Here is a 15,488-nt window from a genome sequence, read left to right as displayed (position 1 = left end):
GGGCCTGTACCATTCCTTGGGCCTGTGTATCCCACATACTGTATGCATTCGCCCACTTGTGCTGGTAGACTGACTCATCTGACCATATCACTTCTTGCTACATTTCTGTAGACCACTGCTTTTGCACCACTGAACTCTCAAATGTGCACTTGTCTTTGAAATGAGGGGATTATGCACTGCAACAGTAGTATAAGATCCCACTCTATGCAGTCTGTACAGTACACTAGTAAGACACCCTAAGAATGAGAAGCGACCTCGGCAAGGTCGCGATCTCCATATATGGGCATAAAATCTCCATATATGGGCATAAAAGGACGAATTAATTTGCAAGTGTGACTCACGTCGCGGCAACCATACTGGTTATATGGGCATTCCCAGATATGTGCTTAATATTGATTCATCAGGGATCTCCATAGATGGGCATAAATAATAATAAATAAATAATATCTGATTTGTACATCACAGTATGACTACTGTATATTTACAAGAATCTGTATGCTAATTAGAATACCAAGGGTGAGCGATAAAATAGCAGCCAGGAGAATGAGACTAGCAGGACACTGATACTGTGGGAACCAACACATGGGCACCGGTCACGAGGACATCCCACACTAACATACGTGGATGTACTCAAGAAAGACGCAGGAGCGCAAAGCACCAACGAGCTGGCCGGATGTATGGAGAACCAGGATGACTGGAAGCGACGACGGAGGGCTCGACTGAGGACGACCTAGAGAGATATTTATACTGTATATACTGTAATTCATACATAATATTAACCCAGTCAGACTTAAAGTTTGGCCAGACCAAACTTTAATTCTAAGTTAAACACAAATTTCCCTCTGGCTCAATAAAGGTGTCTCTCTGTCTGTCTGTCTGTCTGTCTGTCTGTCTCTCTGTCTGTCTGTCTTGTCGACATACTGTTCTTGCTGACACAGTCTGAATTTCCTGCTGTGACATTATCAAGCACCTGAGGAGCAGTTGCTCTTCTGTCTTTCCTTACAAATCACATAAATGAACAAGCATCCTGGTTATGGAATGTGTCCTTCTCCAACCCTGTTTACTGATGTCTTTCGCATAGATTGAATGTGGACTTGCGGAGGTAACCGTAGTCACTGCTCCTGTTGAAACACTATAGCCAGTTGAGCAGTCTTTGTAAATGAAACTCCTGCCATCCCTGCCGCTCGAAGATCACTTAGAAATCTTTCCAATTTGAAACAAAATCATGGTCTGGACCTGCTCAGCATTTTTCTTTTTATACAGAGGGCGTTAATTGCTTCAGAGAAAATAATACCTCGGCTATTCAGGAGGGACTACCCAAATAAAATCGGGGTAATTGTCTCATGCAGTGCACCTGTATGGCATCTGCATTCATAATGTCTCCACTCACCTCTCCCTCTCTCTCTCTCTCTCTCTCTCTCTCTCTCTCTCTCTCTCTCTCTCTCTCTCTCTCTCTCTCTCTCTCTCTCTCTCTCCCCTCCCTCCTTGTCTTTCTCTCTCTCACTTTCTCTCTGTGTTAGGAGTTGCAGTCAGAGCCTTAGGTATACGTGTCATGAATGCTCAGCACCAGCCCTGTCACAAGCAGGGCGAAGAGGAAGGGAACAGTGCCTGACGCTGAGTGACACTTGCTAGTGGTGGCACCCCTGGAGATTTCCTCTCCCGGTTTGGGTAAAGTAAAGAAAAAGAGAGAAATGTCATCCTCTCCCTGTCACTCAAATCCCCTGACAGGGGTGTCAGGGAAAAGAAAATGCAGGATCAATTTCTTGCTCATTGTATAATTAACCTTTAACACTGGCCAATTGAAATGGGCAGTTTATTGAAGAAAACCACATAATGAGGAGATTTGGCTGAGTATGGTGCTAATATGGGTATTCAGTGTTGCGATGAAAGCCTCGGGACACTTTCCAAAAAGGTCAGGGGGCTGTCTTTGCAACAAGCAGGGGAAAAGCAGTGGTCGGGAACTAGCCAGACACGACCAAGAGACAGAGATATTGGAGAATCAGGAAGCGCAGAGGGGGGTAACAGCAGGAAACATTGATAACTCACAGCCAGGCTGCTGTGTTCAGATGATTTCCCTACAGGCCTTACAAATGTGCAATAGTTCCTTACTGAGCATGCTGGGTAATCAGCGCATGACTTGGAGAATAGCTCACCTTCAGTTACACACATCACACTTACAGTATGCAACTATGTTCTGGCTACAACTCTAAATATGAAACAGCAGCTACTAATTATAGGTCAAGAGGTGATTATTATTGTAACAAAGCAAGTATAAAGTCATCCCTTAAACATAAATCCCACCATAATGTCTGGCAAAACCATACACTTTGAGGGTGGAAGAAAAGTATAATTCTGGTCCTGGGTCATCCTATAGGTTAAATCTGATAATGATAGTTAGCTACTCCTCCCGCAAGGGAAATTCAGATATCGCAGCCCAACCCAACTGCTGAACCCAGTGCAGCCCACAAGGAGCGCGAGGGGGAGGGGAGCAGTGATAGCTGGAGCGGGGAATCGTACCTGCAACCTCTGGGGCCTCCGGAGTCCTAGGTATGGACACTAACCACTCAGCCATCACTGCTCTAAATTATTCATCTGCTGGGCTGTGCGCACACACACACACACACACACACACACACACACACACACACACACACACACACACACACACACACACACACACACACACACACACACACACACACACACACACACACACACACACATACATGTGCACATACACTTATCAAAAGACATGCATGCTAGATACTTCTGTTGCTGCCCTTGACAAAGGTACTGACACCAGTAAGACTCCCTAATCGGGAGATAAGCGACCGTTGGTCGCTTATCTCCTGTCACACTGCTGACATCAGTATGACATCACACGGTACACAAATGACCCTTATATAAGACCGGCATTATCTACCGACAGATTAGTAACAAGATGTCAAAATCGTTGAAGGTTGAATCTCCAGATATGGAGATAACCAACACATCACTCCATATATGGAGATAACCGACGAATCTCACTAAGTCTGACCTCACAAGCTCCATATTTGGACACGAATAACATATAACTCCATATATAGAGACATAACTGCTGACATCAGTATGACATCACACTGCTGACATCAGTATGACATCACACCGTACACAAATGACCCTTATATAAGACCGGCATTATCTACCGACAGATTAGATGCAAGCAGGATCTCGACTCTGACACAACTCATCGGCTCATAAGCTGGTTCTCCCTCCATATATGGAGATAACCGATGAATCTCACTAAGTCTGACCTCACAAGCCCCATATTTGGACACGAACAACATATAACTCCATATATAGAGACATAGCTGCTGACATCAGTATGACATCACACTGCTGACATCAGTATGACATCACACCGTACACAAATGACCCTGACGGCACACACCAAGCAGTGTGATGTCATACTGATGCGGAGATATGAGCAGGGCAAAGGTGTGACGTGTGACGTGTGACCGACGGACGGACGGACGGCCGGTGGAGGTTTTGATACTAGTTCTCCCAACAAGACTTCAGAGCCTTCCATACGATTCAAGGCATCTCGGTTAAGTTCTTACCGGACACCACTGCGTCGGTTATCTCCATATATGGAGGGATGTGTTGGTTATCTCCATATCTGGAGATTCAACCTTCAACGATTTTGACATCTTGTTACTAATCTGTCGGTAGATAATGCCGGTCTTATATAAGGGTCATTTGTGTCCAAATATGGGGCTTGTGAGGTCAGACAATGCCGGTCTTATATAAGGGTCATTTGTGTACGGTGTGATGTCATACTGATGTCAGCAGTGTGATGTCATACTGATGCGGAGATATGAGCAGGGCAAAGGTGTGACGTGTGACGTGTGACCGACGGACGGCCGGTGGAGGTTTTGATACTAAACTGCGACCTTACGGTCGCAACTAAACTGCGACCTGACGGTCGCAATTACAATTAGAGTTCCCCGGGTACTGCGATGTGGCTGTTCACTGCTCAAGTAGTTAGGATGTGTCAAATGCAAGTATAACAAGTATGCAAGTATTATATAGTATATAATACTAGATGGGCGTGCTGAAACATCAGAGCTTCTTAATACGGCACAGTTAAGAAGCAGGAGTTAAACTACCAGTAAAGAAACCTAAGGGTGAAAAGCCCAGGCGGGGGGGACTACCTTCGCCTCTGGCCTCCTGAAAGGTGGCTTTTCAGGGCAGTTTGAAAAAGCCCCCCTAACCCTAACCCTAATCCAGCAAGCTACATGTTTTAACGGAAATAGTCAAGGAATTCCACACTTGAGCGGCAGTGTTCTAGAAGGAGAATTTACCCATATTTGCACTCCCTCTGGTGTGTGTCTGGCTGTGGGTGCCGCTAACTTTTTGGAGGTGTTTGGTCAGATATGTGGGTATTTTGGGGGTTGAGGGACGATTTGCAACGACTATTTTGAATGTCAAACCATTTTTAGTTGTTTAACCCTGTCGTCTGAGCCATCCTAGGTTAGCAAAATGAGTGGGAGAAATGTGGGTCATGGGCCCCAGGTCGAGAGTAGTCGAATCAGTTTGTTTTGGGAGGTTTGGAGTTTAGTCATAGAGGGAATGAATGAGAGGGCCCCAGCAAGAGTCTTGAGGGCATTAGCTCTTGTTGATAAAAGTGGACATTCTGCCAAGGAATCTCATTCTTGTTATCAGTAAGCCACATACGAATTTTGGTGACTTCTGAGCTGAGAGCTTCCTCAACCTGCAGTTTGTCCTCCCCTGAAATCAGGAGTGCTGAGTCGTCAGTGTCAGCAAACAGGAACAGTTTGCAGCTACAGGCAGTATTCATCGTTAATATAAAGGAGGAACAGCAAAATCCCTAGAACGCTTCCTTGAGGAACGCCACAACTCACCACGAGGGACAAGGACATGGTTCCATTGATGTCAACAACCACAAAGACCACATGAGACTCACACAATATGTCCATATATATATGGGAATTCCAAGCTACGGGCATAATATTGATGACATCAGGGATCTCCATATATGGGCATACAAGTTGTGACGGTCTTGTCGAGTCATCATTGTGATGTCAGAACAGGTCTGCTATATCCATATCTGGAGTCAGTCAGGTCAGATGTAGACATGGACAGACATGATCTTCAGGTTTTCATACTAAATGCAACCTACGGTCACAATCATTTTATAAATAAATATTCAATTTGTGTTTTTGACATATGTTTTATGGCCATGATTCATCAGGAGCCTGTATGGCTTGGTTCCTGGCTTAAAATAATTTATCTAAATATTTTCAGAAATCTCTATGGAAAAAAAATATGGGCTTTCTATCTGTAGAACCATAAAATGGCCACCACAGCTATGGTTTTGTGGACAATAAATGTATTGTACAGTATTGTATCCTCTGCCATTCACTACATTACAGTACAGTATGCATACATTAAACGTGTACATGACTGTTATTTAGGCAATGATCACATGCAGGGACGCTCCTCTCTATACTCTCTAACTACTTTGATTACTTTTCCTAAATCCTTTCCCTAATCTGTCCTTGGTGGTTAAAGTTTTGGAAGACTCTCCTATCAGCCTGCAGAGGTGAACCATAAAGTAGTTTGGTTTGACAGCAAGACCCCAGGGCCTGGGAACAACATGTCCATCTATAAGGTCTCTCTCTCTCTCTCTCTCTCTCTCTCTCTCTCTCTCTCTCTCTCTCTCTCTCTCTCTCTCTCTCTTCACGCACACGCGTGTGCGCGCGCACACACACACACACACACACACACACACACACACACACACACACACACACACACACACACACACACACACACACACACACACACACGTGTACACACAGATATGGGTCATAAGTCAAGGGCGGACATACACACACACACACACACACACACACACACACACACACACACACACACACACACACACACACACACACCCTTGAGTATAGTTAACTTGCAACAGCTTGTAACATTAGCAATACATTTGGGCCAAACACAACAAACAAAGTGAGGACGGTTCATTTCATCTCCTCATTTCCTCATTTGTCTCCACAGGAGTGCAAGAAGAATGGAACTGGCTGAAGGAGATACACCAGAGGAAGGTGTGCATGTGTGTGTGTGGGGTCAGTGAGAGAGGAAGGGGAAGAGAATTGAGAATTGGAAGAACAAGAATAGAATGGGCGTGACACAAAGACGAGTAAATTGGTGGAGCGATCTACCCGAGTGCTGCAACTTGGCAGCTTCTGTCACCACCACACTTCGTCTGCCGGGTTTCTCTCCACAGTCTGTCCTGCCTGCTACTGAACACAAGCCACCATTCAAAGACCCATCTTTCTGGCTCTACACTTGATCTGTCTTATAGAAGAATTACTCATCGCATAGCGAGTGGCTACAGTTCTATATTTGTACTGTGTACTGCACTGTAGTGGAGTTCCACTCTAAAATGCTCTGTATCTATTTTGGAAAGAAATTAACAAGCTAAACCATATGGCGATAATTAACACCAAAACATATACCGGTAGCATCTGCATTAAACAGTTATTATTGTCTTCCAACACCTTTGTTAACTACTGTAGCCCTAAGATACCATTTGTTCCAATGTTGTGTAATACATCATGTTGCATGTTGTTCTTCATTAAAATGACCATATTTTTCTTTTAAGTCAACTAGTTATGTAAGACCCTGAGAGGTAAAACAAATCCTAAAACAGGATTATTAGATATGCTATTGTCTTATTTATTTTTCTTCATCTGTAACTTAAACGCCAACATTATGAAAATCTAGTCGAAGATAACCTTCATTGATGCAAATCCTCTTGACTGTGAGCGCATTGTTTGATGTAATGATAGCACACAAGTTCCCCCAGTGACTGTAATGTGATTAAGTGAACCCCCATAAACAGCATCTGATTAAATTTCTCAATTTCACTGCGTAATGGGAGCCCTGGGAGAGGAATGGGAACAGAGGATGGTGGGTGGAAGAGTGCAACTGTTCCAAATGTGATGTACTGTTGATTTTCTATTCATTAAAGCTCAGTAATGATATCCAAATAGCCTACATCAACATTGGGGGGTAAGGCATTCCTCACATTATGAAGTTTGGGTGGAAACATTCATGATTTTGATCTAAAAAAAAAAGGCTCATTACTTTCTGCAGGCTGCTTGCCATAAAACATTTACAGCAGCTTAGACATGATGTAATTAGTCCAAAGCAATGACTGTGCAAATGCATCTGCGCTGCTGATAAATGTAAAACACAAGTTCATTGGAAAGCAGGGGAATTCATAGAAGATAAGTGAATGTGTAGTAAGTTTGTGAATGTGTACGTGGAAACAGTCCTCAACATGCTGTAAACAACACAACATATTTATTGGTGCACACCGGCGATTGTTAAATTAAAGAAAATGAACTAAAGCAGCCAAATATCAAACTTAAACGACAGTTAAGAACAGTCTTTCTTCTGTGTGGAGTTCGCATGTTCTCCCAGTGTATCCTAGGGTAGATACCCTCACAAAAACATGCAGTAATCCTGGTCTAATGCCTGGGGGAAAAAATAACAGTCTTTCTTAACCCTTTTTGGTGAATGGCAGTTAAGCCATGGCCCCTGAGCATCTCTCTGCACAAACAGGTTCGGCAGATCGCTGCCTCAAAGCCCAACAGCAATTAGAACAACTGCCTACAGGTATTGCCTGCTGTGCTGGAGCACCACCCGGGTGGCTCTGCGCTTATACAGCCAACAGCTACCATATTGTAAAATACTGCACTTAAATCAGAGAGTACACAAATGTAACCAAATAGACCTGTAACAGTCAATTTGGTTACATTTGTACTACACTCTTGCAGTTAAATATTAATTCCGTTTTGGACCCACAGCTTTGAAATCTCTTCCAAATCTGTTAACAAGGCATGGCATGCATTGGAAAAATATGTAGTTCTACGTGACTATTCAAACAAACCAACAGAGGAGGAAACAACAGAGGAATAAGGATACTCTGGCTGGTGGACCGATGCCGTTTTACACTGACTTAGATCGATTTAAATATGAATGCACTGTATTGGCTAAAACGCCATGACCCATATACAAACACCTTATTTGTTATGTTAAATAGCTACCGATTATAAGTAGCCTAATGTAGGCTGAATGTTGATATAAAATGGGTCATACACATATTTTCTCAGTTCATATGACAAGACTTGATGAAACTCACATGCCGCCCAGCCAGGTCAATAACACTAATCATTATAATGGCATGAATCGATCTAAACGAATAACTGATCTGAGTCCGTGTAAAACAGCTCTATAGGTCCAGCAGCCAGAGCGATTTCCTTATACAGTATTCCTCTGCTGTTTTAGCCCTACATATTTTTCCAATGCATGCCAGGCCTCGTTGACGGATTTGGAAGAGATTTCGAAGTTCTGGGTCCATAACGCGACGGGCAGTGTGTTGACATCCATCCTCCATGCTGACAGTGAATGACTGAGTGACGGGTGAGTGACAGAAGTGGAGCTTCAAAGCTTGACGTACATAGCAACAGTAACGAGGGCGGAGAGGTGGGAATCGTCCATTGAGCAGGCTAATCTCAAATCCCCCAAGGACAATCTTTTTTTTTTCCACCGGCGGATTATTCTGATTCCAGGCTATCAAAATGTCACCCAGGTGTAAATTCCAAATGTAATTTTTGAGCTTGAGCCATGCAGGGTGCAAACTGCTTTTTTTTTTTTTACACTCTTGGAGTTACAAACGGAGGGACGCTTTCTGAGCTCACCCTTGTTGTACAAACGGATACATTAACAGTGAAGTTACTGAGTAGCAGAATGTCACGATAACAATTTTCTTTAAATCTTAAAACCAGGATCGAGAGGACACAAGGAAAATGACACATATAGAGCATGTTAATGCTCCAGGCCATACAAGGCTACAAAGAGGTGGCTTGCAGAGATGGCAGTGAGGACATGGGGACTTGCAGGAGATAGATGCACTGTAATGTGCTGATAGGACAATGGTGGATGTTGAATGTCAGGGCTGTTTAGTGTAGAGAAACCCTGATCTCTTCCTGCTTGCCCTGTGATGCCTGCCTGCCTGCTATCGTCCATTTACAATTACTCTCATCACTCTCATAGCATCTGCAGACTTGCTGATCCATGGTCTCTCTCCCCCTCTTTCTGTCCCCTCTCTGTTGATTCTGTCCCCCTCCCTCCCTCCCTCTCTCTCTCTCTCTCTCTCTCTCTCTCTCTCTCTCTCTCTCTCTCTCTCTCTCTCTCTCTCCACTTACAGTATCTCTCTTCTCCTGTCCTCCATTGAAATATTGATATCACACATTGATACCATCTCTTCCATGTCGCACCCATTCAAACAACTCTATCCACCTTTCCCGTTTCTCTGTATATTCATTATTTCCTTACATTTATATTTGAACTTAAATCTTACTCCTCTGGCGTTTTTTGCAACTTATCTCTCATATAGCACTTTCTCATACAAACAGAATTCCTTTTCTGTGTCTCTCTGTGTTGTATTCTATAGAACGTGTACCGGTATCTGTGCTTCAGAGAGTCACACACCTCAACACATTGCTCCAGTTCCAAACGGAAAACAATGATAATTGGTGTGGCTTTATTGAAACAGGCAACTCTGCTCAAGCTACTATCAGCATCGATTCCCAGCCTTGCATGACATGTGAGCTGTCAGCTACTGTAGCTACCTTGAGGCCATGTCATCTTATAAAAGCCAATTAGTACTGCAACAAATGTTCCACCTGCAGTCTCTACACTGAGGTCTGTATAGTGTAGCTAAAATACAGTATAGTAAAACATTACAACTTCTACCCCCCAAAAAAGCATTTCTGGTCAGCATCAACAGCGTTTCTGAATTCATTTATGGCCTTCTCTTCGACAACAAGTCATTCACTCAAACCTTTCTTCTACATCTCTAAAATAATGAGGGTCAGGGATTTGGATGACGTGTGATTCACTCCCTGAATCGTAGGCTGTCAAACTGAAGAATTGCAGATGAAAAGAGCGAGAGGGAGAGAGAGCATCACTGCCACACAGCTGCCAAATGAGCCGATTACAACAGCTAGAGACGAGTAACATTCTCTTAGTGTTTGCCACCAGCAATCCGTGGTAGCAAATCCTAGAAGACAGGAGACATATACTGAACTGAGAATGAACTGCACTGTTACAAGGGAGGTGTGGAGGTAATTTAGGTAATGATGATGGTTTTCATTTGAATAGGGCAGTGAATATAGATTAATTCAACAGGTCCTAGAATAATCTTTTAACCCAGAACATTGCAATTACTGTATGTGGTCAGCACACTGGCTAGCAACAGAACTGTACAGTATATTCATATAGTCATAGTTACTTACTAAACACATACTATGTTTAACGGATATGCTATTTTAGGTGAGTTTGGAATAACTCAAATATTGTGTTCAGTTTAATGGCAACATTAATTGAGACAACTTGACAAAGAACCACAGAATTCTCCCGGTGCCTTTTTTCCACCTCCAAAGTCAACTACTGTATGGAGAGTTGGAGACAGCCTAACAGACTCCCTTGACGGCTGTAACATTCTTTAGACAAACATTAACATTCCAAATAAAATATTTTCTACCCGAAAGAAGAGCTCAAGAGACCTGTCCTCAAAGCTTGAGCTTAACAATCCCTGTATTATTATTTAAAACTCTGAGGCCTGACACTCTGTTGCCTCAGTCGGAACATCTCCAAAGGCTTTTGGAGGCTTTCAGCTATGCTGTTCACAAGACCTCTTCTGAGAGGAGTGGATACTGTGCGTGCGTGCATGCGCGCGTGCGTGCATGCATGCGTGCGTTGTCGTCCTTCCTGTGTAGACTCCTTTGTTTACAGGCCTGCTTGTTGAAATGTAACACGTTTCTCCATTAAAATCACTTGTGTGTGATCTGGCTGCTATAGTAACCACAATAGGCTACTCCAATTGTGTCAAAATCAATTACGGATTTATATTGTATCAGTACTGGAGGTGGTGACATGACGTGCATGCTTCCATCACCATAAAAATTACATTTCATTTCTGTCAGTAAAACGTCAACCTTCGTAACGTGTTTTACAAGACTATCGAGCATTTGGATGCCTGTACCGTGTTGTGGCATTCTCAGATTAGTACAAGGGTTTACTCTCTGTCTGCCACAACTACTGTACATATCCAATCTCAATTAGTTACCTCTCAAACATGGATGGATGTGCCTTATTCCATATAACTGTCTCTCTTCTACCTTGTTATACATAATCTTTCTCTCCCTTTCTCCTTCCAATAATATAAACACCTGGTATTTCTGTGCTTATTAGAATATACAGCCATCCATCATATGCCATGAAATGTCAAGGTGGCAGCTTCAACACTGAGTGTGTGGATTTATTTGAAAACACAAGGAGTGTCTCACAGTTGCTGAAGGCATTAATGAAATCTTGGTATTTGCTTAAGGTTAAGCACTTGCTTGTTTTTGCAGCGGATTACACGCAAAGTGAAATAGCACCAATCTCATTATCCTCTCTGTCTATGACGATTAGCTAACAGATGAAACGTTATTTGATCCTTCTGACCTGCTTTTGCTCAGATTTTCCAGTTTTTGTTTCATTCTTCGTTAAATGTCACATACCGATTTCCATTTAGATTGAAGTTTTGTTTTACTCTCTGGTGGTGCATGGAGACCTGCATGGTGCTTTCCATTCTGTGATGACCACGTTACACAAAGGGGTGAAAACGCCACTCGTTTGGCCCATTGTTAAGGTCAACACACCTCCTAGGACTGGAACAAGTCAGATGACAGCAAGGTACATATTTTAAGGGCAAAAAGACACTGTGTGATATTCTATACAGTAGGTCGGTCTTCTGTCCTCTTCATGGACAGAGAATTGATCTGAATAATGCATAGAATTCAGTACTGCTCATATTGATTTGGTTCCATACAAACAGAGCCAGTTCTCTGAAGGGAGACTATTTTCTTCATCGAAGAGTAAAACAATTGGTAAGGATGATCAGTCAATCATCAGAGGTCTAATGACAATATACCATAGATTACACCATGTTTGATTCAGCAAAGCGTACAATTAAAAGGTGTCCCATTTGAACAATCTGTGCTCTGCGACTAAATATAGTTTTCCAATCTCCAATGCACATTATGAGCTCTCAGCTTTCACAAAAAGATCCCTTCACACATTTTGTAATTCATTTTAGCACCCCTTGTTTCATGTCCAAATTACCAATGATGAATATGAGCAGCAAAATGAGCATTCCCACTATTCATTTCTCCCAATGAATTCTGACTGTAGACAATTAATAAAACTAGCAGAGCGGAGCAGAACCCACCAATCACAGTCTCATGGTAGTTTCAAGGTTTTTAGGCCAGACATTTTTATTTGCAAACATGCACAGATAACTTCATTTCTCTATATGAGGATTAGTTGTAGTAGTACTGTAGTAGTAGCTATTATTACCCAGATGATAAATGTACTTACAAATAGTGAAGGTCTTTTTTTCTTGATCAAACAACATTTTCCCCTGTGTGCTCTGCTAACAGTAACAAGGATCACCTAACCCCAATTATGTTGACTTGGTCCTGGGATCTAAGGTGAGACAGAGGAACAGAGAACTGCTACCCCTGCAGGCCAGAAGGCTACTGTATTTCATCTGGACACCAACACGTCTTCCATGCAGTAATTAGTGGCATCTTCAATGAGTTATATTCCGTGCAGAAAATCAGACCCTGTGTGCAAAGGCCTTAAAGCCTATGGCAAAATCCCACTATGCCACGTCTCTACTCTCTCTCATTGTTTCTGTGGTTTGTCATTTTAATCCCTTTTTGCTTTATAGTAACTTATAACACTGCTTCAGTCCATGTTTCCCAAGACAGCTCATGAAAGTCTACTCTATGTACAGTAACATCATTTCAACAATGGGCATGTCTGCCGCTATATCACTGCTTTTGCACAGTAAATAATAGATAGATTTGTGGGCTCCTGTAGACATTGCAGTCAATCTCCCCATCATTTGTAGTCTAACTGAGAGCCAGGGAGGCATATATGTCATGTGTTTTTGGAGCAGTGCTCCTGGAAGGAGCTAAGCTGCAACATCTAGCTTTGTCCGGGACGCGAAGCATGGCCTACATTTGGCCTACATCTTGGCACAAAGCGCTCAAAGTTTGTTGTACTCGCAGGGTCACATTGGCCAAGCTTTTTTGGACACTTAATGAAATTAACTCATAAATAGCACCTCTCCCATCACACTAGATTTTTTATTTAAGATACTGGCACTATAACACCAAGGGGTAAAACATGCACACTCAGTGTGTGTGTGTGTGTGTGTGTGTGTGTGTGTGTGTGTGTGTGTGTGTGTGTGTGTGTGTGTGTGTGTGTGTGTGTGTGTGTGTGTGTGTGTGTGCGTGCACACTCATAGCCGTGTGTCTGCATATATGAAGGCATGAGAGGTCACTTACAATCCATAATCAAGTTGAAGATGATGGTGATGCTCATAATTACTATGATCTAATGTAGTGCTCTCAAAACAGGGACGCAGGTTCCTGCTGTAAACACAGAGAAGATTAAGTCTGCCGATGTGACTCCCAAATAGTTTATTAGGTTTTAGCGTGTGGTGTGCTACAGGAGGCCTGTGGACGGTTAAATTCAATTCATTACAGTGATCAAGGCCCTGTGACAGGGCAGGCAGCCGCACAATGGCAGCATGATGCAATCAGTTGATACAATGACACTCGGAGAAATTGCTTTATCAATGGCATTGGTGCCTGGAATTCAAAACATGCAGCAACATACAGACATATGTGACATGTGTGCAGGCTTGTGCACATATACACACAAGTGTGTGTGTGTGTGTGTGTGTGTGTGTGTGTGTGTGTGTGTGTGTGTGTGTGTGTGTGTGTGTGTGTGTGGTGTGTGTGTGTGTGTGTGTTTGTGTGTGTGCACGCACAAACGTGTGCACACACATCGCACGCACACTTACACACAGCTTGTGTATATTTGCACATGCCTGCACACGTCACACACGCACACACACACGCACCGCACGCACGCGCGCACGCACGCACGCACACACACACACACACACACACACACACACACACACACACACACACACACACACACTGGATTACAAATCCCTAGACAAGTGCTCATAACTATCATGACAGATTCGCACTGACATATTTCATTATTTTATTCTCATTCATTACCTTGATCACAATCCGTAGAGTGACTTTGTCCACTCTACAACACGCTGGAATGTACTGTATCAGATCTTTACATGGCTCTGTGATCTGCTAACAGTGACAGCCCTATGGAGGCTGGCCACTTAGCCCGAGGACAGATGTTAATGATAAGAAATGTAGGTCTGGCTACGCGCTCTCAGAAAACGCCGGTTTTTTTTAAAGACGATAACAAAACTGCAGCAAATTGAGTCATTTTAGAGAACAAGACCTGGGGCTCGTCGGTTCACGTCAAGCAGAAAAATAATTGAGGTAATCATGATGCAAACGAGATTTGATAACTCCAGGTCACACAAGCAATTAATTCATTTTCACATTAGTGTGTTTAGTCTATTTCATGCTCGATGGTGGCAACCGAACCTTCCCGAGTGTTTTCATTAAAAGGTTTCCTTTTTTAAACACATGGGTCCCGCTGATAAACATTTTCAGTCGGTTTCTCTTTTTGTCATCAAGCGCACTCAAGCACTCTAAACAGTTACTCTTCTCGAAACAGGTGTGTGGCTGTTATGGGGTTTTCCCCGTTAACATTAAATAATTATTTGTCAATGCAACCCTTTAGGGACCAGTGGCACTGTATGGGGTACGTAGCCTATTAAAGATCTATCTGAACTGCGAGACGAGAGTACAGGAGCTGTTCTTTCAGAACCACATGGGGTGGATAAAGATCTATCCGTGGTTCTGAACTGCGAGAGCGGGAGCTGTTCTTTCAGCACCACATATAGCAATCAATGAACCTGTAGACTACAGAGATGCACAATCTTAATCACGGTGACAACTTTTGCCATAAAACAGAATTAGCTCATTTAACAAGCAGGAAATAGATGTCCAGATCTGTTCAAAACACATGAAACTCGACAGGCTTGGCTATATACTCACACAAAAACTCCAAAAAGCAGAACTCGAACGCCAATCTCCAAAGCTAGTGCTCTCATGTTTTTCCTGCGGTCAGGGGGCGGCATATTCATGGTTCTCGCCACAATATCCGTGAACTTAAATGAAACAAGGGAAAGCGGTCAGTTCCGAGTCCTGTTCACTTTGTAATCCACCGTGCGAGTGAACGTCACCTGAAGTGGATTCTTCCCGCGCCGCCTTCGCCCTTCTTCGCCCCGTTCGTCCGCGGCTCAGTCTCAACAACCCCAGGGTGACTTTGTTTATATCGCAGCCTCTGGTGCTGACAGCTGTTTCCCCCCTTCAGCGTCCAGTATCAAAGTT

General features: G+C 43.2%; 1 protein-coding gene across 1 annotated transcript in view; it reads right to left on the bottom strand.

Moving 5' to 3' along the window:
* Window positions 1-15,241, bottom strand: part of plpp4 (phospholipid phosphatase 4) — a gene marked incomplete at both ends in the record, with an annotated part of 66,866 nt that extends 51,625 nt beyond the window's left edge. The window contains one exon of the mRNA XM_080739834.1: window positions 15,153-15,241. Within this exon, the coding sequence (XP_080595960.1) occupies window positions 15,153-15,241 (89 nt within the window). The remainder of the gene's footprint in view (window positions 1-15,152) is intronic.
* Window positions 15,242-15,488: the final 247 nt, after the last annotated feature.

The sequence above is a fragment of the Nannobrachium achirus genome, assembly GCF_963921795.1.
Source record: "Nannobrachium achirus genome assembly, chromosome: 13".
Lineage (NCBI taxonomy): Eukaryota > Metazoa > Chordata > Actinopteri > Myctophiformes > Myctophidae > Nannobrachium > Nannobrachium achirus.
This window is presented reverse-complemented; position numbering and strand designations above follow the sequence as displayed.